Here is a 23,117-nt window from a genome sequence, read left to right as displayed (position 1 = left end):
TCACAATTATATGCCACTTGGTGTTGGTCTATCACATAAAATCCTAATAAAATACATTTCCGTTTTTGGCTGTAACATGACAAAATGTGGAAAATGTCAAGGGGTATGAATACTTTTTCAAGGCACTGTATATCCTTTTTTGTGAATGGATGAGCTAAGTAAAAGTTACCTACACAAATAATGTATTGTATATACAGTGAATATGGCTCATAACTTACTTTTCTACTATGAGCTCATTTTAATATGCATATATTTTGTCTCAACAGATATTGATGAATGTCTATCCAACCCCTGCCAGAACGGAGGAACATGCATTGATGAAATCGACTCATTCCTTTGTTTGTGTTTACCAAGCTATGGCGGAAGCACGTGTGGCAAAGGTGAGAAGCAAATTCTAATAAATGATGCAAGCTTATAAAAGATGTGAAGAAAAAGATTAAAGGGGATTGGAAAAAACACTGAGAAGCTGGGCAATCAGTAGCAGAGAGAATCATAAATCCTTTAATAAACTAGACATCTAGTGGCAGATCAGAATATCCACGCTGCTTAACCAACTCAAAATAAAATGTCATCTCTATATGCTGTATATTGAGAAATCATTGGATCATTGATTCAAGAAAACTTTTTTTTTAATTGAAGTAGCGATGCTTGGTCCACTAAAATCAAGAGACTTAAAGAGGAGCTACAATCGTTTTCTAAGATAAACTAAAAGTCAGCAGCTACAAATACTTTAGCTGCTGACTTTTAATAGACACACAGGGATGATTTACTAAAACTAGAGATCGCAAAATCTGGTGCAGCTTTGCATGGAGCCAATCAACTTCCAACTTAAGCTTGTTCAATTAAGCTTTGACAATAAAACCTGGAAGCTGATTGGTTTCCATGCAATGCTGCACCAGATTTGGCACTTTCCAGTTTTAGTAAATCAACACACATTCACTAGTCCAGGGAACCAGTGTCTTCACCTGGGCCAGTTCTTCACCAGTCTTCGGCCCATCTTGCTTGGGAAAAGCCGGCTGTGACTAAGCAACCACAGTTTCAAAAAGGCTTAGACTGCAGCTGTCTTTACAGTAATGTAGGTCCTGCATTTGGTTATGATTTTAATAAACTAAGAATTATTTCTTGGACTTTTAGGAAGTTTTGTTTGACTTAAAAAAAAAGGAAGAAACATAATCTTTTTTAAGCAAAGCAGGATGCTCAATTTGTATCACGTACTATATGACCAAAGCATTCGTGGACATCAGACCATCACTTATGAACTTGATATGCCATTCAAACAATCATGGACATTAAATAAACCTTAACTGAATGGCATTTAGTTTGCCAAAGCAATGTGTATTATTAACAACTGACTTTTTTTTAATAAAAAAATTATTTTTGCCTTTTTTATCATACCGTGTTATATCTCAGTGCTGCTGAAGCCTCTTTATAGCCACTTCCTGTGTAAATGCATGCTCTCCATGGATATATGGTGTTTCTCAGGGTCAAGTTTCATGATGATAACAATGGTGGACCATACCTAGGTAACGTGTGTTAAAGCGGTCACTTGTAGCCACCATAGGAAGCCCCTTCAACAGGGTGACAATACAGGAGCACAACTGGGAGTTAGGGATAAATTGATCACCCTGTTACAGGAAGTGCCAAAACAAGGAACTTCATGGCAGAACCATCAAGAATTATTTGGTGAACTTAAAAAAGGAGAAAATACTTTAAAGATGACGTTAAAGAAGAAGTTACCCCAACATTTCACATTCCTGATATGTATCTGTTGTACCATGTAGTGTAATTGTGTTAAAAAGTATTCTGTATTGCTTCCTTTGTGTGATTACCCCTGATTTCCAATTTAAACTGACTGCGCTAGGCATGAGAGCTTCCATCCCAACATGGTCAGTTTTCTGGCTATAATGAGAGTACACACTGCCTGTCCTAAAATGATCATACTTTTGCTGACACCCACCCTCTCCCCGGCACAGCCATTCACTGGGCACTGGGGAGATCAAACAATTGATAAAATAAAATGGAAAAGACAGAGAGGTAAAACAAAAAATATTACAAGGATACCAAGCAACCTATGAATGTAAAAGAAACTTTAAATATAACAGACATTAGTGAGGAGAGCACAGATAATGTATTTAACAGTGTAGTATATAAGGGAAATTAAAGAGGAAAATATGGAAACAAAATCAATGCAGAATAGACAGCGGTAACACAATAAAAAATGTAGTAGGGCACAGAGATCAGAAAATATAGATTAGAAAGAGGAAAACTTGAAAAGAGAGTACCTATAGCAAATTCATGTCAAAGACACAGAGAGGAGTTTAGGCAAGACTGGAGAAGAGAAAAAGCACAACAGATGGAAGAAGAAGAAGAGACAAAGAGGGCCTATATGGCAAATTAGAAAGGACAAAACAGATTGCACAGGGATGCAGAAGAGACAGAGAGAAAGCACGGATGATATTGAAGTGAAGAGTACAGATAAACACAGGGATGAAGAAACAAACTGAAATGAAACCTAAAAGCAAACTAAAGAACTGATGAGTAGACATGGGGAGAATTACAAACAAGGCATACATTTACAGTTAACAGCATGAACTCAGAAAACATCCTAGTAAGTTGTAGCACCCTCCTAGATAGGTTGCTAGATAGGCTAGGTAATCAGTGGAGCAATTTGTGATTGATTTGGGTTATTCTAGGCCTCACTTGCTACAGGATTGACTGCTTCCCTCTGCCTTCTTGGGGATTCGAGAATGTAGAGGGCTGGAAGAGGCAAACCCACAATCTGAATATTTATATGATCTTAGCCAACCGATGGGGGAGGGTGCCTAGTAGGTGGCTGATGAGAGCATAAATAGCCTGGGCCTGAGGTAGCTGAGGTTCTTGTCTAGGAAGGGAGGGTTCCGATTCAGAAGGACAGCTGCCCTTCTAGGCAGTCCAACTGTGCTTTTTCCTTTACTCACTGAGGTCCCAGCTGTGCTGGGTGGGGCTGTCCAAGTGCTTATTAAGGTCCCAGCTATGTTAGAACTGGGGGGGCTATTCTACCAGATTTTACTGATTCACAGGATATTTGTCTGGCTGATATTGAAAGGAGGCATCTAAGTATCCAGGGGGATTTGTGAGTACAGACCTGTGTGTGAGATCCTAATGATTGTGTGATGCTATTTTTTCTGTGCATCAGTGCCAGCTTAAGGTCAAATCTGGGCATTTCCTTGGTGTTCCAGTGTGGCTGAGTCCCCTAGTTGCTATTGCAAAGCCCGTGCCTAGAAGCTTTCAGAAAGTGGAAAGTAACCTCGTGTTGCTACATTGCACTGTTGGAGTATCGCACGACTTTCCTGCACCCTGCACCCTGTCCAAGTTCAACTCTCAATATAGCATCAAAAAGATACCACTAGATGGTTCATTGAGCCACAAGAGTGACTGTTGCTATGTGCCTGGCTGTCACTACCCTGGTTTGGGAAAAGAACCTGGGACAAAACAGTGGGCCCTTTTGCGGGTGAGCGCTACACAAGTACACAAACCTCAAGGATCGTAGTGAATTTATAAATCCACAGGCAAATTTTTTACCCTGTGAAGGACTGAGGCCTTTTTTTTTTTGTTTTTGCAAAATTAAAAAAGAGTGACAACTAAAAAATACTGAATGTAAGCCATAGAAAACAGGCTTTGTAGAGTTTAATACTGGAAGCAGAGAATTGTAGAAGAACATGATAGAAAAAGATGAAGAGACTAAATAGAAGATGATGTAGAAGAGAGTGGGAGATTAGAAAGCTGTCTCAGTCAAAGAAAATAGTCTGCCCAATTTGATAATTTATGAGTGTGCCACTTTTAAATCGATACTCCTGCAGTGTGAAAAAGGAGGTGACTATAAATGGTTTTACATGATTTAAAACTTAGAAAAATACTTTGTAATCATTAGTTTATGTCTGTCTATTATGTGTTAGGTCATGAACATACCTACTTTCACAGTTGTAATGCACACCTATACGTATGTGAGTGCCCAGTGCACATTCAAGCATTTTGTGTTGTTGTTTTGCTTTTGAAGATTGCCTGTAACCAATTTGAAAGAAATGCAGATAAAAACACACAAAAAAGGTATATTAAATGATTGATTGCAGAGATTTTGTTTTATATTATTATTTTTTCTATATCATTCATTGAGGAACCCAGGAAATCTTAGAATCCTTATGCCCTGTACACATGAGCTGACTTTTCGACCGGACTGGTCTGACGGACCGAATCTGTCGAAAATCTGACGGACTTTAGATTTGGAACATGTTTCAAATCTTTACGTCAGAACTCCGCAGGACCCAGTTCCTATCGAGAAATACGCTCGTCTGTATGCTAGTCCGATGGAGGAAAACCGACGCTAGGGCAGCTATTGGCTACTGGCTATGAACTTCCTTATTTTAGTCCAGTCGTACGTCATCACGTACGAATCCGTCGGACTTTGGTGTGATCATGTGTAGGCAAGTCCGTTCGTTCGAAAGTCCGTCGGAAGTCCGTCAAAAGTCCGCCGAAAGTCCGTCTGAAAGACTGTTGGACCTTTGTTGCCGAAAAGTCAGCCTGTGTGTACGCGGCATTAGACTTTTGGTTAATCTGCCACCTACAAGTAAAATAGATGCTGGCACCAAAAAGAAAAACTCTGCCCACAACCATCATACCTTGATTATTTTGCTAGTTTCCTCAGGAGAGACACGGATAGCTCCGTTGGTATCTGTTAATTTTTAGGATTTTTTTCTGCTATCAACAGCTGCTGGTAGATTCAGGCTGGATAACTTAAATCCTACAAGTTTCTCCAGTCAGCTAATGAGTGCAGGTTTTCCCAGTTTTATGGGAAAACCTGCACAATTTGTCTAGGGCACTACTGGTGGTGAGAACACCCATCTTACTCAAGCCTAGGGAATAAACTATTAAGTCTTCCCCCTATTTGGCTGTTAATAAACATTATTTTCATTTCTCCACTTCCTCATCAAGACCCTCCAAGCCAGGTTTCTAGTTTATGCACAAGGTCTGCACACCACTATTATCTACACCATTTAGCAACCAACAATTGATTATTTTTAGTGTGTCTAAAACCCTCCCCAGAGTCTCGAGGCTTACACTTTACAAGTATCTCTGTAGGACAAATCCTCTACTTCCTCCGGTTGGGTCTGGACAAGCATTTGGCTCTTTCAGTGGCCATTAGAAAAATTCCTGTCTCTCTATTCTAAGGTGGTGATCCTTGTAGACATCACCTCTACAAGGCAAGTGTCTTAACTGGCGGTTTCATCCTAAAAGGAGCCTTTTATGATTTTACATAAGGCCCGGGTGGTGTTGAGGCCCAGGACTACCTTCTAGGCTAACATGCTGTGTTTTTTTGTCTCTCACCTGAACCAGGACATTGTTTTTCCATCTCTCTGTTTGGCTGCAGTTTGCCAAAAGAGAATATCCTTTTATTTTCTGGATGTCTGGATGCTTCTTCAGGAAGACTTAATCCTTTTGTATTCCAGATGGACCATATAAGGCATCTTGGTCCACCATCTCTAGTCTTGCACCGTCATCAAAACAAATTGCCTTAAAGGAGAGGTAAAATCCACACACCTTTTTTTTTCTAATATCAGAATTGTAATAGCAATACAAATTATGGTTATTTTTGACAATTCAATATATACTTTCTTGAAAAATTCCCTTTCATGTTGTGAATGTGACCTATCTGCTAGCCATCTCTTTCAACAACTTCCTGGACTCCATGTATGCTTTGCAGCTTCTCCTCTGCTTATTCCTTTATTTTGCACTTTGTAGTCTTTGGACTACATTTCCCATGGTTTCATGCTGTCTGCAAGCAGTGATGATGTCACATGTGGGGTTTTCCTGTACTGACTGTGCTCCTGAAACTCCTCCTCTTTTGCACCTCCTGCAGCTCAATAGGTAGGTTCTGTGAAATGTGTGACGCATCAGTGTATATTCATAAGGCGTAGTGAATATGTGTCACTGCATTCAAGGTAATAAATGTGAGTGTTTTTTTAAACTTCAAAATCATTAAAATTAATAGGGGTAGGCTAGATATAACTAAAATTCAATGTGGAAATAAATATATGATTTTAAATCTTGACCATAGATACACTTTAAGAATCAAGTTCCACCCATTCCTGTCAAGGTGCATTCTAATAGATCTGTGAGTGCTTCTTGTGCATTTCAGTATCATGCAAACTTCCCAGTTTGTAAAGCTACTAATTGGTTTTCTGTTTTCAGTTTCTGCATTCTACCAGGTGGATATTCAGGTCATACCTGGTGGCAGCTTTTGCGTTGGGTCCTTCAGGCTGCTGGTTGAGCTGCAGCCAGTCCACAGTTTTCTGTTGTTTTCTTGGGCCTGTTAGACTTTGTTGCTATGTTGCCCACCGCTCTGTTGGACTGCTTTCGAACGTCCTGACAATCTAAGAACCCCTTTGCTCCTCAATGAACGATAAAGAGAATAGAATTTTTATATTCATCATAAATTATTTTCTTTGAGATCATTGAGGGATGCAATCTCCTCCCTCTGTTCATTTCATGCTCTCAGTGATACTTTTGTGGGAGTATCTCATTACTTTTTGATCTGGATACTCCTCCACCCTTCCCCTCTTCCCCTCTCTATATAACTTTTATAATACAGCTATTGGAGGAGAAGCATCACTTGAGTGAGAGATATGACTCTGCTGGGGCTGCTGTCATGACATCCAAGATGGTGACATCAATCAGCAATCTACACAAGGGAGGATTTTACAGGTACAAAAAACCTGCATATTGATTTCAGATACTTATATATCGCTGTCAATTTACGCAGCGCTTTACATATACATTGTACATTCACATCAGCCTCTACCCTCAAGGAGCTCACACTCTAAAGGTCCCTAACTCACATTCATACATACTAGGGACAATTTAGACAGGATCAAATTAACCTACCAGCATGTCTTTGGAGTGTGGGAGGAAACCGGAGTACCCGGAGGAAACCCATGCAGGCACAGGGAGAACATGCAAACTCCAGGCAGGTAGTGTGGTGGTTGGGATTCGAACCAGCAAACCTTCTTACTGCTAGGCAAAAGTGCTATCCACTACACCACTGTGCTGTCACGTGTTTATAATCTCATGAGAATATTTTTGTTGAAATTAATTTTCTGGTGACTGGGTCTCTTTAAATAGTGTCCTTGTACAGTTACACCCTACCTAACTAAGATGTAGCTTTGTCCATTGTGGGTGAGGTTTCATTTGTCTGTCAATCCAGATTGTAGTGTATTAACGCATGTCCTTTAATCCTTGCCCCTGGATTGTGATTTGAATTCCCTGGCTTTAACCTCAGATTTCCCTATGACTGCAATTTTGGATTCTTGTTTTTACTATCATAACTTGTCAGCACTTCTAACTCACTCAGATAAACCAATCCCATGCTTAACTGGAGGAATCCAAGTGCCGTAGGCATATCAAGTCCTATGGGGATGCTGAGGCTAAAGGTTAAAACTGTGGCTATTATACCTGAGAAAGAACCCAGTGGTATAAAACTAGCCATCTATCTTGAAAGAAAATATGGATTCTAGGACGGAAACTTTTTACATTGCCCATGGGTTCTTAAAAATAAGCTCTGTCATACTGTTGCAAAATGACTGACAATTAGCTATACAAGTATTGAAGGTTGATGTGTAAATCTGATACCTTGGCACATTACATTCCTCCTGCTACAGTTTCCCAAGTTTATTTCCATTTCATGTTTAGAAAATGTCATTTGTAGTCTTCAGTTTTATCAGATTCTCTGCTGTCTCACTATATTTATTTTTAAGGCATTTACCATGCTTCGTAATCTGGCACAGCTTTTCCCTACTCATGCAATTTTTATTCTATAAACCTGTCACAAGAAAAAAAACTTAAAAATGCTATATGCGTGGCAGTAAGGCTGATCCTACAGATACACTGACCTAGAAGTGTGCAGAAGTTAAAAACTCCAGTTAGTAGAAATTTGGTAGCACATATTTGTCGGACAAGTATGTTTAACAATAGGTTTGCTTCTCTGCAGCTCCAAGACCAGACTGCAACATAGTTTCCACAAACATTGATCATGATTTCTGATTATGATCATATTGCTCTATGGTACAAATTATGAGAACGGGTGTCTGTTAATGGACTGCTTTTCAGATAGCACACATTTTAAAAGATTGCCTTAAAACCACACATATTCATACCTGGGAACGTGCAGGCTTTTTGTCTAGGTTATCAGCTCTTTGGCAACCAGGCTTAGTTGCCCAGGTTTTCTGGTCATTCACAGGAGTGACTGCAGTCTCACTCCTGTCCAGCAGAACAGAAGTAATACTTTTTTTTTTTTTGTAAAGCGTACTTTTACAAGAGAAAGAATATTTTAACAAGAAATGTTTTGTGCTTACTTTGATATTTGTGGCTAGCAAATCTAGGTGACAAGGCTGATAGACATTTAGTACTCTTGTTAAGGTCAGTGGACACTTTTACAGGCTTTGTGCCCTTAAGCCGATTGCAAAAACAAATCTGCACTTGGAAAATCACTGAATTGAGCAATGCAGTTGCTTTCTAGCACTGCAACTTGGTACAGTCAGCAATGAGTCGGATGTTGTGCATAATCAGCTCCCTACAGTAAAACTTCACCCGTGTCAGCAGTTAAGCCAAGTGCCTGTGTCCTTCCCTCCCCTTATGATGTGACCTGCGTGATCTGCACTTGGAACTAGACAGCTGTGTTGAGAATTGCATGGTTAACAGTAATGAGAGAGGCCCGCAAGAGTATGTACACCTTATGGGCAGATAGAGAGATACTGATTAGAGTATGTTCATTTACTGAGAATGCAGAACAGAAGAATTATACATATATATGTTCTCAATAAATTAAATTATGCTTCAGTGCAGGCATTAATAACATCACACTTTGGAATGTAAATTGTGAACTTGTCATTATTTTATCACATTATGATCCATTTTAATTGTAACATAATTACAATGACGTAATTAAATAAACAATAGAGGACATTAGTGACTTTTATTACTTTACTTTTGACACTGGTTTTGGTGTACACTAATTACATGTCAGTCAAAATGCTGTCACTGGGAACAAATAATGGCTCAGTCTTAACAGTGAGTGCACAAATACAGTGTAGGTACTTAATCTTAACTTCAGGGTAATATAGATACTAATAATATAAAGACACGTATTAATACAGCTCTGTATTAATGAACACATCATTAGCAGTGTAAGTATTTGAATTGGTATTAGCCTCTAACAAGTCACTGTACAGCAGAGCTCAGAATGGGAGTAGAAGAAGCAGAATAAAGGGCCACTCCTGATGATGTCGTTCTGACGAAACACGTAGGGAAGAGCTGCCAGAGTCATTGTTTCACTTCCGGTTAGGGTCCGTAGAACGCATCGCTGGCCAGACTTCTTTGATTTTTATGCTGTTCAAATGCTTTTTAAATAAAAACTAAAGGCGAGAGGAGCAATACACCAACTGTGGATCTGAGGTCTGCTGTTTCAGCCAGTGTGTGCTGTGAATGCTGTCTACCCCCTAGAGGGGAAAGCTCTCTGGGGAGTGCAGTAAAAGAGGAGGAGCACGAGTTGGAGCACTAGCACAGCGCATGAATTTTGAAGCACTTTTATCACTTCAGCCCCGGAAGTATTTCCCCCTTAATTACCAGGCCATTTTTTGCGATACGGCACTGCGTCGCTTTAACTGACAATTGCGCGGTCGTGCGACGTGGTACCAAAACGAAATTGACTTCCTTTTTTCCCACAAATAGAGCTTTTTTTGGTGGTATTTGATCACTTTTATTTTTTGCGCTATAAACAAAAAAAGAGCGACAATTTTGAAAAGAAAAACAATATTGTTTAGTTTTTGCTATAATAAATATCCCAAAATTTCTTCATCAGTATAGGCCAATATATATTCTTCTACATATGTTTGGTAAAAAAAAATCGCAATAAGCATATATTGATTGGTTTGCGCAAAAGTTATAGCATCTACAAACTATGGGAGAGATTTATGGCATTTTTATGGCATTATTATTATTTTATTTTTTTACTAGTAATGGCGGTGATCAACGATTTTTATCGGGACTGCTACATTGCGGCGGACAGATTGGACACTTTTTTACACATTTTTGGGACCATTGACATTTATACAGTGATCAGAGCTATAAAAATGCACTGATTACTGTGTAAATGTCACTGGTAGGGAAGGGGTTGACACTAGGGGGCGAATGTGTTCCTCAGTGTGTTTCTTACTGTGGGGGGATGGGAGTGACTAGAGGAGAAGCCAGATCATTGTTCCTAGCTAGTAGGAATAGACAATCTGCCTCTCATCTCCTGACAGAACCAGGATTTGTGTGTTTACACACAAATGCCCATTCTGTCTCTCGTGCCTGTGATCGCGCGTGGCCAGCGGTCATCGTGACTGTTGGCCACGTGCATCAGCTCCCCCCGTGCAGCGTGTGCGTGCCTGCTTTAGTTGTTTAAAGGGCCAACGTACAGCTACGTGATTTGCGGGAGAGAGCCGACCTGTCACTGTAGAATGACGGCGGCTGGTCAGCTGGTGATTAAAGAGCACCTGTCACTTTATCGGTTACCAATGGACTAATTATTTTGCCAATTTTGAGCATATTTTTTTTTTTACACATGCTTATGAACTTATATTATATAAATTGCTAACTTCATATTATGAAGCACTTTTAAAGAGAACTTGTCACTTTATCATTTTTTAGAACAAAGAACTAATCAGTTGCTGCAGTGCATTTGTGCTAACAAAGAACCTGCTGACAGGAGGAGAGAACATAATGATAGAGATTTGACATTTGTCTGCTGCTTCTTCATTCACTGTCCAGTCACAGGATAAGGGGAGAGGGGCTAAGCCCTGTAAATGTTACTTAACTATGGTAGAGTTACATCAAGTCAGTTGCCCTGCTAAGCAGGGCTGTGCTGTGTGGCAAAGCTGTGTATATTTCAGGACCAGATGGGCAGAGATACAAATCCTTTGGCAGGTAAAACAACTCTTGTAAATATTTTATGTGTATTTAGCAATTGCTTGATGTTACGCTTTAAAGGACACTATCTTGAAAGTTATTATATTCTAATAACTGTAGACGGTTAATACATGTAATGATAAACACTCTGTATATGAATTCATTTTTAATTGCAAGTCCTTTGCTATATACGTTTCTTGACTTTTACATACAAAAGGCAAAGTGGCAGGCACTGTTATCATTTATAACACTTGCTTGAGCAGAGCAGTTTGAAAAAGGTTTTCACTCTGGTAGTTTATCCCCACTCTTGTCACTACCATTATATGAACTAACCACATACAGTAATTAAAATACATTATTTATTGCAACAGTGGTCTTTTAATGATTCAAAACTATTTTGCTTGAAGTCAAAATCTATATTGGTTAACACAGAAGTGTTGTGTTTCCTATTTTTCTTTTTTTTTTTAGATACAGAAGGCTGCGATCATAACTGGCACAAATTCCAAGGATCTTGTTACAGATACTTTCCTCAGCGGAGGCCGTGGGAGGAGGCAGAAAGAGACTGTCGAAGGAGATCTGGCCACCTCACTAGTATACATTCTCCTGAGGAACAAGTATTTATCAAGAGTAAGCATGTCCATACGCACTTAACTACATACTGCACCTTGTACCTTGTTACTTCTACTATTTATTGAATAAGAATCTTAACTTCAGTTACAGAAGAATATATATGTACCAGGTTAAGTATATAACAGATTATATGTATAGCATAGACGTAAACCTTTTTTTAAGGGTGCATGTTCATTAAAAAAAACTCAAACCTTTTAACTGGAAACAGTTGATGTTTAGCATTGCAGCCTGAAGTTAACAGTAAGTTCTTCTTAACAGCTGCATCTTCTATCACTGTTTTGAGATTGTCTCACCTGATTCACAGTAAGATACTGACGATGGAATAGAAACTTCTAAAAATCAAAGCTTAATTTGCATTCAAAAAGTAATAATAGAGGCAAGCCTTCCTGGTCCATAGCTCCATTACTCAACTCCTTCTGGAGCTAAGTAGATTGTCAAGCTAGATGAACATGTTATCTGTTAGAAGGAAATATGAACTCATAAAGCTTTTCAAGCTAGCTTGGTTTGGGGTAAGTCATGTAAGATACTATTGTGCTAAATGTTATTATAAATTTGAAATGCATTAAAAGAGGCCAGTACCCACAGTGTAACTAGGGAAAGAAGTGGGATGCCCCTGGAAGTCGCACATCTAAGGTGTCCTAGAGAGATGAATGGAGTGGCAACCTCAGCCAGGACTCCGACCAGGCCACCCCCAACGAGTTTCACTCCACCCTGGAGCTTAGTCATTACACCCACAGTGTAACTATTTGAGTACATACTGTACATAATCCTGCTCATGGAACCTACAACCATGGTTTCCAGCTTTGCCTGCCCCCTTAGCCTTACTGTTGGCCCATCACTGTGAAGGTTTCTCATTCCAGTGGTGAGCCAGTTGTAGGCTTTGTAAGGCTTGGGATCACAGGATATGATTGGTGTTTGCATACCACAGCTCATTGAAAATAGGAGTGCTCTTCAGAAAGGGTGATGTGATGCTTTTTACAATTGTACGACTGCCTCAGGTGCACTTTAAAATTGTACCCATATGGGGGGCGTGGCCTGCTACAGCATGGAGTAGGACGTGGAAGACCCGAGCTCCGTCCAATACTCCTGAATCCACATTAATCCTGTCTATCAGTAATCTTCCGAAGCAGATTGACATACCTCCTGAGGATCTTATTCATATCCGGACCTGTGTTGGTGGTCTTCTGATCGGCCGGGGGCTCCGAGCGGCGCGGCGCTCCTCCGCGGCGGCAGCCACAAATACAGGCCGCGGCTTCGGCCTAGTCGGTGCCGGCGGCCATCTTGCTCCACTCACCCTCCTCACCTCATCTATACCCCTTCCTGGCCTCCCTGGTGTCTGGATCTCCTGCCACAAGCGCACCCGGTCCTGCAGGCTGCCGATTGGGGGGTCGGGTGGTGCGGTGCCCCTCGGTGCGGCGGCGGCCTCAAATCCAGGCCGCGGCTTCGGCCTGGTCCTGGGCTCCGGCGGCCATCTTGCTCCTCCCGGCCTCTGTAAAAGTGCTGTGTTCTGGCCCCACTGATGCCTGGCTCCCCCACCAAAAGCCGATCTTGCTACACCGGATCCTGAATGGGAGCCCCCCACACACTGAACGGTGCCCCCCCACACAGTGACCACCCCAAATCAGTGATTTCGGCCTAGTCTCGGCGGCCATCTTGGTGCTCCTAATCTCACTACCAGCACCACATCCCCCCTTCCTGGACCCTGCACACAGTATAGTGCATCATTTAACCCACCCACTGCTCCCTGCAACTCCTCCAGGGACATCAAAGTACTCAGCTATACAGATGACCTCTACATCCTCCAGGTAAATGGCACCCACTTTGCTACTATGTATTGGACACTCCTGACCCTCCTATTTTTCCTCTGCCTGATCTGAACCCCGGCTGATAATCCTAGTGCCCTTGCTCGCTAAAGCATTGTCCCTACTCAAATCTGCTGGGGGTATTCGGGCCCATTGGGGGCGAACGGAGACTCAAAACCTATCCTAGACTCCCCCAACTCACCCTCTGCACCAACTCTGCAACCGCTCGGTCAGCTGCGTCTGCCACCTCTTACTAACAGCCATGGCCCCGCCGAAACCCAGGACCGACACGGCTGCCAAACTTGATAAATACCGCCGTCAGGATAAAGATAGTTTGGGGGACGATGGCGGCACCGCGTCGGGGGGGAAGGAGGGGGCGGGCGCAGACACAGATAGAGTGCTAGAAGCCATCTCTGCGCTACAAGCTGCCCTCACAACCAAAATTGAGGAGGTGAAGGTAGATGTCTCCCTGGTTCGACAAGACCTGCATAAGCTTAAGGAGCGAGTTAAGACATCTGAGACCAGATTGGGAGAGGTGGAGGATGCGATCCCGCCATTACAGACTACTTCTGAACGCATGCAATACCAGATCAATCAACTCCTGGCAAAGCAGGATGATATGGAGAACAGACTTCGCAGGTGTAACCTCCGCTTCATTGGCCTACCAGAAGGGACGGAAGGGAAAGACCCCACCACATTCCTGGAACAATTACTAATTACAACGTATGGCAGAGAGGCCTTTTCGTCCACATTTGCTGTCGAAAGAGCACATCGTATGCCAGCTAGGCCACCACCACAGGGTGCCCCACCCCGAACATTTATTGCCAAATTGCTAAATTACAAAGACCGCGACGCAACGCTGCGCATGGCAAGGTTGAAAGGTAATATACCCGTTGACAACGTCAGGGTAGCCATCTTCCCTGATTTTTCCACTGAAGTACAGAAACGTAGGCAAAATTTCACCGAAGCCAAGAGGCGCCTGCGCATCAAAAATCTTAAATACTCAATGTTATTCCCCGCACGCCTTCGCGTGGAAGATGATGGCCGAGCCGTTTTCTTTGAAACCCCTGAAGATACCATCGCCTGGCTGGATCGCCGAGATAACAGGAAAGAGAATGAATAACCCAACACATATTGCACATGGACGTGTATTGCGACAGGGGACCGCAAGCCTCTTTTCTTACAACATGAGGGACTTTGCCTTAAACACCTCAGGAGAAACTATGTACTACCACTTATTATTTTGACGACCGGAGCCTCGGGTCAGTAACAGTCCTACAGAACACAAGTAAGGTGCAGCGTGACTTTGCCCCACGCACCTTTAGGGAAATCAGTCATCGAACCTGGAATGAAGACGTTCAACTACAATTACACTCATTTACATCTCCAAGTGAATGCACGCAACTATTTTCTTTATACATGATTCTGTGGGATATGTTTACCCCGGGTTCTAAAACCCAACGACTACTCTGGTTTTTTCTTTTATTTCAGATGAAACTGACTGTTTTTTCCCGGATTTCAAGTTCAGTTTTGTTTGGGAAGAATGCCCGCACAGGTTGGGGTCAGTGCAGGGCTGGGAGGGGGAGGGGAGGGAAAATGTTTCAGTTACTTTTTAAAATGCAAGAAGTACAATGTTTACACTTTTTGAATCAATATAGTTTTTTGAATAATATTGAAAATTTATCTTTGATGCTATATTTTGTAGTACTGTACACATACATACATAATCTTTGTATAAAGGTACTGGTGAGACTCAGGATACACACCTTAACACTGAAATTGATCTGTAAGAACTCCATATGGCGTCTATAAAATTCCTTACTTGGAATGTGAGGGGCTTGCGTGAACCGCTTAAGAGGTCAGCAACCTTCACATTCCTTAAGAAACAGAGGGCTGATGTAATAGCATTGGTGGAAACCCATATAGACGGTAAGCTACAGATGGCCTTACGTCGCCCCTGGGTAGGATGGGCATTTCACTCGACGTTTACATCCCATTCCAGAGGTGTATCTATTTTAATTGCAAAATCCATACACTTTGAGCCAGGAGAGATATGTACAGACCCTCAGGGCAGATATGTCTTTATATCTGCTAAACTATACGGGGAACCCTTCCTAATCTTAGCTTTCTATGTCCCCCCTCCGTTCTCTATTACTATAATACTGGAGGGTGTCTCCTTCATGGCAAGATACCCCACAGTGCAAGCAGTATGGATGGGGGATTTTAATTCTACAATGAATGATACCCTAGACAGACTTCGCCCACTGACAGTAGCCACAATGAGGACAAATGACACTAAATTACATAAAATAACCTCATCCATTCATCTAATTGATACATGGAGACATAAATTTCCGCATACTAATGCTTATTCATGTTTCTCCTCCACGCATAACTCGATGTCCCGAATAGATTTCATTCTGATTTCTAAACAACTTTTACCTAGATTATTGACAGTGTCCTTTGGACCTAGGCTGTTGTCTGATCATAGTTTTTACTCTATTACTCTTAGCGTGTCCCTTGCCAAGCAGAAGCGGGCCTGGCGTTTGAACCCATTTTGGTTGTCTTTGCTGCCAGAAGATGATATGATTGAGGTGGAATGGTCTCGTTTTTTTACGGACAATGAACACTCTGCTCCCGCGCCAGTAGTGTGGGACACGTTTAAGTTGCATGTCCGAGCTGTCCTGACCTCACGCATTAATCAGATTAAAACAAACTCCGCAGAAGCCTTAGATAAAGCAATCATAGAACTATCCTCTTCAGAACAAGCATATATAGCTGACCCATCCATAACAAATGCCAATACTCTTAAACTACAGACAAGAGTGGTGTCTCAGATGCAATATGTAAAAGCTAAGCAGAAATTATTCTTTAATAGACAGCGGTGGTTTGAACATGGAGAAAAAGCAGGTAAATTGCTCGCATATCTTGTTCATAGTGAAGACAAACCCCCAATTGTAATTACGCTTCATGATAAGGATAGACAGCCGATCACGGATCCTTTTGTCGTGTCCTCCAAGTTTAGAGATTTTTTTACAGAACTCTACACATCGACGGTCTCGGAGGATACGACAATAATGGATCAGTTTTTGAGCAACATCTTACTCCCACAACTCTCTGAGAGTCAAGTTGAACTTCTTGAGGCACCCCTTACGGTGGAGGAAATAAAGATTGCTATTGCAGATTTTGCTAGGTCCAAATCCCCAGGGTCCGATGGTTTGCCCATTGAATTTTATGCACACTTTTCTGAGATACTTACACCCAAACTGCTGACTCTGTATAACACTATGTTCGAAACCTCAACACTACCTGCATCCATGAGAGAAGCCACGATAGTACTTATACCCAAACCAGGGAAAGATTTAGGATACCCTGAATCGTACCGCCCCATATCTTTACTCCAAGTAGATGTCAAAATACTAGCCAAAGTACTCTCCAAACGTCTAAACCAAGTAATACTATCCCTTATACATGTGGATCAGTCAGGGTTTATGCCTGGCCGAAACACTTCCTTTAATTTAAAAAAAAAATTGTACCCATATACATTTCCTATTTTCATTATAATGCAACTGCCACAAAAAGAAAATGTTCTTTTAACTGTTTCAAAATATGTATTTTAGTCTATTATTTACTATACATATACTTTTTCATATGTACTCTTTTCTTATTATATTATACAAACTAGGGATGAGCCAAACACCCCCCAGTTCGTTTTGCGGCAGAACATGCGAACAGACCGAAAATTTGTGTGAACACGTGAACCCCGTTAAAGTCTATGGGACTCAAACGTGAAAAATCAAAAATGCGAATTTTAAAGGCTAATATGCAAGTTATTGTCCTAACAAGTGTTTGGGGACCTGGGTCCTACCCCAGGGGACACGTATCAATGCAAAAACAAGTTTTAAAAACAGCCGTTTTTTTCAGGAGCAGTGATTTTAATAATGATTAAAGTGAAAAAATAAAAGTGAAATATTCCTTTAAATATCGTACCTGGGGGGTGTGTTTAGAACAGTTCCTGCACAAAATGACATTTCTAAAGGAAAAAAAGTCATTTAAAACTGCTTGCGGCTGTAATGTAATGTTGTCCTCCCCCCCAGCCCATTAATGGGCCCTTTGGGTCTGATATGGATATTAAGGGGAACCCCGCACCCAAATAAAAAAAAAAAAAGGCTTGAGGCCCCCAGGCTCTATATACTCTGAACAGCAGTATACAGGCGGTCCCCGGGTTACAAACAAGATAGAGACTGTAGGTTTGTTGTTAAGTTGAATCTGTTTGTAATTTGGAACAGGTACATTTTTTAAGTGTAGCTCCAGCCCCAAAATCTATGTTTAAGCTTTTTGCATAATATAGGGCAGGGTTATCACCCCTGTAACATTTATTTTTTGCTGTCTCACTTTCTGTCCCAATGCAAATTGGATTTTGAAAATTTGGGGTTATTAGGGAAAGAAGGATTGGTGATAAAGCATCAGTGGAGACACCTTTTTCCCATATTAACTTAATATTAATTACAGGAGAGAATTTCCCTTCCTAGGGGTAGATTTCCTCTCAATTCCTGTTGTCTCCCTCCGTTTGTAAGTAGGAGTCGTTTGTAAGTTGGATGTTTGAAAATAAAGGACCGCTTGTATATACTATACAGCCTGCCCTATACACTCTGCGTAAAATTGGGCCTTAGGTGTTGGTGGTACCAGAACACTGTAAGCCCTCACAGTTACTCTTGGCGGGCGCTGGAACGGGCCCTGCTGTGAAATATTATCTTAAGAATTGTAATTACACGCCCCTGTTAACCAGGGGCAGAAAAATTGGGTCTTAGGCAGTGGTGGTGGTGGTAGTGTTGGTGGCACAACGCTGCAAACCCTCACAGATACTCTTGTTGGGCACAGGAACGGGCCCTGCTGTGAAATATTAGATCAAAAATTATAATTACAATACAGTGCAGCCGTAGTACAGTTGCTACTACTCTTCTGGTGGTGTACACAGTACACAATACAGTGTAGTGTGGTGTTGCAAAACAAAATATACAACATGTCCAGAAGGCCATCAAGGAGAGGCAGACACTCACAGCAGGCCACTAAAAGAGGGCAAGCAGGCTCTGTGTCCACAGTCAACAGTGCTGGTCATGGACATGTTGCATCCTCTGCCCATGGCCGTGGGGCACACTTGTCCTTTTTTTCTGCTGCTGGTCGTGTTATTGAGCCAGAACATGCAGAAGAGTTGGTGGAGTGGATAACAAAGCCGTCCTCATCCTCCTCATCCTCTGTCACCCAGGCTCAGAGTAGTTTTCTCTCCTATGCAGCTGCCTTGTCCACAGTCACTCCTTCCGTAGCCCAACCATCATGCACGAAGGTGTCCCCTGAACTATTCGACCACAGTGTCGGGTACATGTTACTGGAGGATGCGCAGCGATTTGAAGACTCCGATGTTGGTTCCCGGGTTGAGGAAGAGAGTAACGTGAGCCTGGAGAGAGGGGGTGCCCAAGAAGGCCAAGAAACTGGCAGTCATTTTTGCCCAGCTGCAGCATAGTGCCAAGTTTGCTCCAGTGACGAGGAGGGAGGGGATGATGAGGTCACTGGCTCTACTTGGGTGTCTGATAGAATAGAGGAGGAGGCACAACTCCAATGAGGCAGGAGGTCCTCTAGGGGGCAGCTTAAGGGCAGCCACCCTACTGCATCACTCCGCAGATGCAGGGCACTGCTGACTCCCTGATGATTTTGAAAAGTTCCTTGGTGTGGGCCTTTTTGGACACGTGGGCAGTAGATCGCACTGTTGCTGTTTGCAACCTATGTCTAAAACAGATCAAGTGTGGACACAACAGCTTACCATCTATCTATAGTCTACAGCAAGGAAGAAAATATTAGTTTAAAATAAGAGAATTACATGAAGGAATATAGAGTATATTCCTGAAAACATTAATCTGCAAACATATTTAGTTACTTACAAGTAAAATGCAGACCTTTCCCATAATTACCCTTTGCACCAAGGTTCCATCCATTCTGATGGTTGCCCTCCCATAAAAGGGTGTGTTTCCCTCCCATCTAGTCTGTGTATATCATTACATGCTGATGCCTCATTGGTTGGCATAGCGTGGCTCTGATTGGTGAGCTTCCCTATTCCTGGTTAAGGACTGGCTACATCTCCAATCCCTATACTTTGCATAAGTCAGCCCCCTTTAATGCAAATCATTGTGACTATTCTGAGCAGGAGCTTAACTTGAATTTTCCTGGGAAATTAAGTATTGATTACGAGTTGGTCTCCCTTCATTGCATATCCCAGCATGGGATCCTTTGAAGTATGTGTAAAACAATGAGGTTTGGATCCCATTGTTTGTATACACAAGCCTAGGCACCGACTTGTCTGAGCTACCAGAGATTTCTGTGAAGATAATATGTTCCGCCCTACTTAGCTACAAGCTAAATAAATATATTCATTAAATATAAATAAATTAAATTTAGATTAAATATATTACTTAAATATAAATAAATTAAATATAAATTAAATATATTCATAATTACAATATCCTACGGCAACAGCACTTCAAAAGACACACATCTAAGAAAAATGATGCAGACTTCTCCTTGCTCCTCATCTGGGATCTCCAACCCTACTGCAGTCCTCTGGAAAACCTTCACTGAGGGGAATGAAGGTCTAGCAATAGGTGTCCCAAGTGCTAGCAGTACACCACCATTTGATCTTAGCAGGGAAATTCCCTACCCCAGTTGCTAAACATTAAAAAGGAATTTGGTCCCAGCCATCCACATGCTCACCTTCTGAATGCTAGCTTGAATGCCAGCTTGGCCAAATTGCTAGCACTGCAACTACTGCCTTTTCAGCTGGTAGACTCTGCCCCCTTTCGTGAATTTGTGGAATGTGCTGTGTGCTGTAGGTGAAGTTGAAAAAAACACAAGTCCATCAAGTCCAACCTATGTGTGTGATTATATGTCAGTATTACATTGTATATATGTTGTGGTCGTTTAGGTGCTTATCTAATATTTTCTTGATACTATCGATGCCCCCCGCTGAAAGTGACCACCGCCTGTGGAAGGGAATTCCACATCTTTGCTGCTCTTACAGTAAAGAACCCTCTATGTAGTTTAAGGTTAAACCACTGCTTAGGGGACAGGAGCCACACTGGGGCAGAGATTCTGTCAGCTCTGCAGGGGCAGGCTCAGAGGTGGTTGATGCCACGCCAGCTTCAGCCAGGAATGGTTGTATGCGACAATGGCACCAACCTTCTCTCCGCCCTCCAACAGGGACACTTGACCCATGTTCCATGTTTGGCTCACATCCTTAATTTGGTGGTGCATCGGTTCTTGTGCAGGTACCCGGGCTTACAGGATCTCCTGAGGCAGGCCAGGAAAGTCTGTGGGCATTTCCGCCGGTCATATAATGCCAGTGCACGGTTGGCAGACCTTCAAAAGGAATGCAACCTGCCCAAGAACCGCCTCATCTGTGACATGCCCACCAAGTGGAACTCAACGTTGGCAATGCTGCAGCGGCTGCACACGCAGCAGAGGGCCATCAATGAGTACCTGTGCGAGTATGGCACCAGGACAGGGTCAGGGGAGCTTGGCTTTTTTTCGCCACGCCAGTGGCTAATGATCAAGGATGCATGCACTGTCCTGTCACCATTTTAGGAGGACACGGGGATGGTGAGCAGTGACAGCGCATGCATCAGTGATACTGTCCCTCTTGTCTTCCTGTTGGAGCACACACTGCATGGAATAATGGACAGGGCACTTGAGGCAGAACAGAGGGAGGAAGAGGAGGACTTTGTTACCTCTCAAGGCTCCCTTTATCCAGATATTATTCCTGTAGGCCCGCCAAACACACAGGAAGAAAAGGAGGAGGAGGAGGATTGTGTCAGCATGGACGTGGAGGATAACACTCAGCAGCAATCTTCAAGGGATGGTTCTCAGTCCCCAGAAACCCAAGGAGTTGTACGTGGCTGGGAGGAGGTTGTTAAGGATCATGTGATCCTTAGTGAACCAGAGGACTCAGAACTTAATGCCTCTGGAAACTTTTGCAGGCCTTGCAGAATCAGGGAGGCCATGCAGCGTAAGGACCCTAGGATTCCTGGTATCAAAGAGAAGGAATCATTACTGGCTGGCAACCCTTCTTGATCCACATTACAAGGGTAAGGTTTCAGAACTCATCCTGCCTTCACAGAGGGAGCAGAGGATGAAACATTTTCAGGAGGCCTTGAAGAAAGGTTTGTGCAATGCATTTCCAGACCCTGTGAGGTTACAATTTCCTGGTGCTGGCCAATGTGTTGCTGAGGCTTCTGTCAGGTCACCTGAGGCCAGGTGACAGATGCACACCATTGGGGTCAGGAGTGCACCTTAAAGGTAGTGGACCCTGCGGCTGACTGCTGCGGATGGGAGTCTAGGTGGGTAAAGAAGGCAGGTCCACTGGAACACCAACACAGATCCCACAGGGGCTAGAGCGTAAGATTCCCCAGGGCGCGGAGTCTAAGAGCCAGCAGGTGTTCACCAGAGCCTCTAGTGGTGAGGATGGACTGGGCTGCAACTGGCTCCAGGTCGCGACCCCCAGGGTCTCCCAGCTCACGCTCACTGTAGGCTACAGGAGGACCGAGATAGTAAGGGAATAAGCCAGAAGTCGGGGCGATTAGCAGTAGCAGACAAGAATAAACATAGAACACGCCAAAGGTCAGGGTCACAAGAAGGCAGGGATAGTCGAGAGCAAGCCAAGATCGGTAACTGGAATCAGATGTAGAAGACACAGCAAGATGCACACAGAAGCTAAACACCCAAAGGTTGATCAGCAAGGCAGGCTTGCAGTGCACAGGTTAATATAGAGTTCCCTGATAGGGGCTGGGGTGGAGCCATGCTTAGGGGAGAGATTATTTAAGTAGCCAGGTGAGAGTGGCTGGCCTCTAAAGGTGAACACATGGAGGAGAGGTAACCTGACAGACAAAGGTTACTGCATAACCATGACAGCTTCGTTTAGTCAGAGGAAGAGCAGTGGAGAAGGTGGCCAGCTGACCGATGCCTTTAGACAATTTTTCAGTCCTCTGCACCAAGGTTTGATTGGTTCAAGCAATGTCTACATTACATGGTTCAGGAATATCTAGGGGCAAAAGCAGATTTGGAGACCTTTCCAACAGAGCATCCACTGGGTTACTGGGTCTTGAGGATGGACCACTGTCCAGAACTAGCTCAATATGCAATTGATCTATTGGCCTGTCCTGCATCCAGCGTTCTTTCTGAACACACATCCAGTGCTGCTGGAGGGTTTGTAACAGATCATAGAGTGCACCTGTCCACAGACTCCCTTGATAGGCTCACATTCATAAAAATTAATCAGTCTTGGATCAGCAGCAGCTATCAAGCACCTGATGCTGATGTAACTGCTTGATTTTTCTATGGATGTGGGATCCCTTGAAGACTGCCTATGCCGAGTGACTATCCTATCCCTCCTCAATCTTGATGATGCTAGCTTCCAACAATATTTTTAGTTTAGGGTACCACCACCACTGCCTAAGGCCTAATTTTTCTGTCCCTGTTTAACAGGGGCATGTAATTACAATTTCTGATCTAATATTTCATAGCAGGGCCCGTTCCTGTGCCCAATAAGAGTATCTGTGAGGGGTTACAGTGTTGTGGCACCACCACCACCACCAAAGGCCCAATTTTTCTGCCCCGTCCCAGCAGCAGAAAAAAAGGACAAGCGTGCCCCACTGCCACCTGCAA

General features: G+C 42.8%; 1 protein-coding gene across 3 annotated transcripts in view; it reads left to right on the top strand.

Annotated features, from left to right (window-relative positions):
• Positions 1–23,117, top strand: part of NCAN (neurocan) — a 367,742-nt gene that overhangs the window by 298,915 nt on the left and 45,710 nt on the right. For all 3 annotated transcript variants that reach the window (XR_012235261.1, XM_073592508.1, XM_073592518.1), the window contains 2 exons: positions 267–380; positions 11,446–11,604. Coding sequence is in view for 2 of the 3 variants with exons in the window: in XM_073592508.1 (XP_073448609.1) it covers positions 267–380; positions 11,446–11,604 (273 nt within the window). In the remaining variant the exon portion in view is untranslated. The remainder of the gene's footprint in view (positions 1–266; positions 381–11,445; positions 11,605–23,117) is intronic.

The sequence above is a fragment of the Aquarana catesbeiana genome, linkage group LG01 (genome assembly GCF_042186555.1).
Source record: "Aquarana catesbeiana isolate 2022-GZ linkage group LG01, ASM4218655v1, whole genome shotgun sequence".
Classification (NCBI taxonomy): Eukaryota; Metazoa; Chordata; class Amphibia; order Anura; family Ranidae; genus Aquarana; species Aquarana catesbeiana.
The sequence above is the reverse complement of the archived record's forward strand: the minus strand, read 5'-3'. Positions and strand labels throughout refer to the sequence as shown.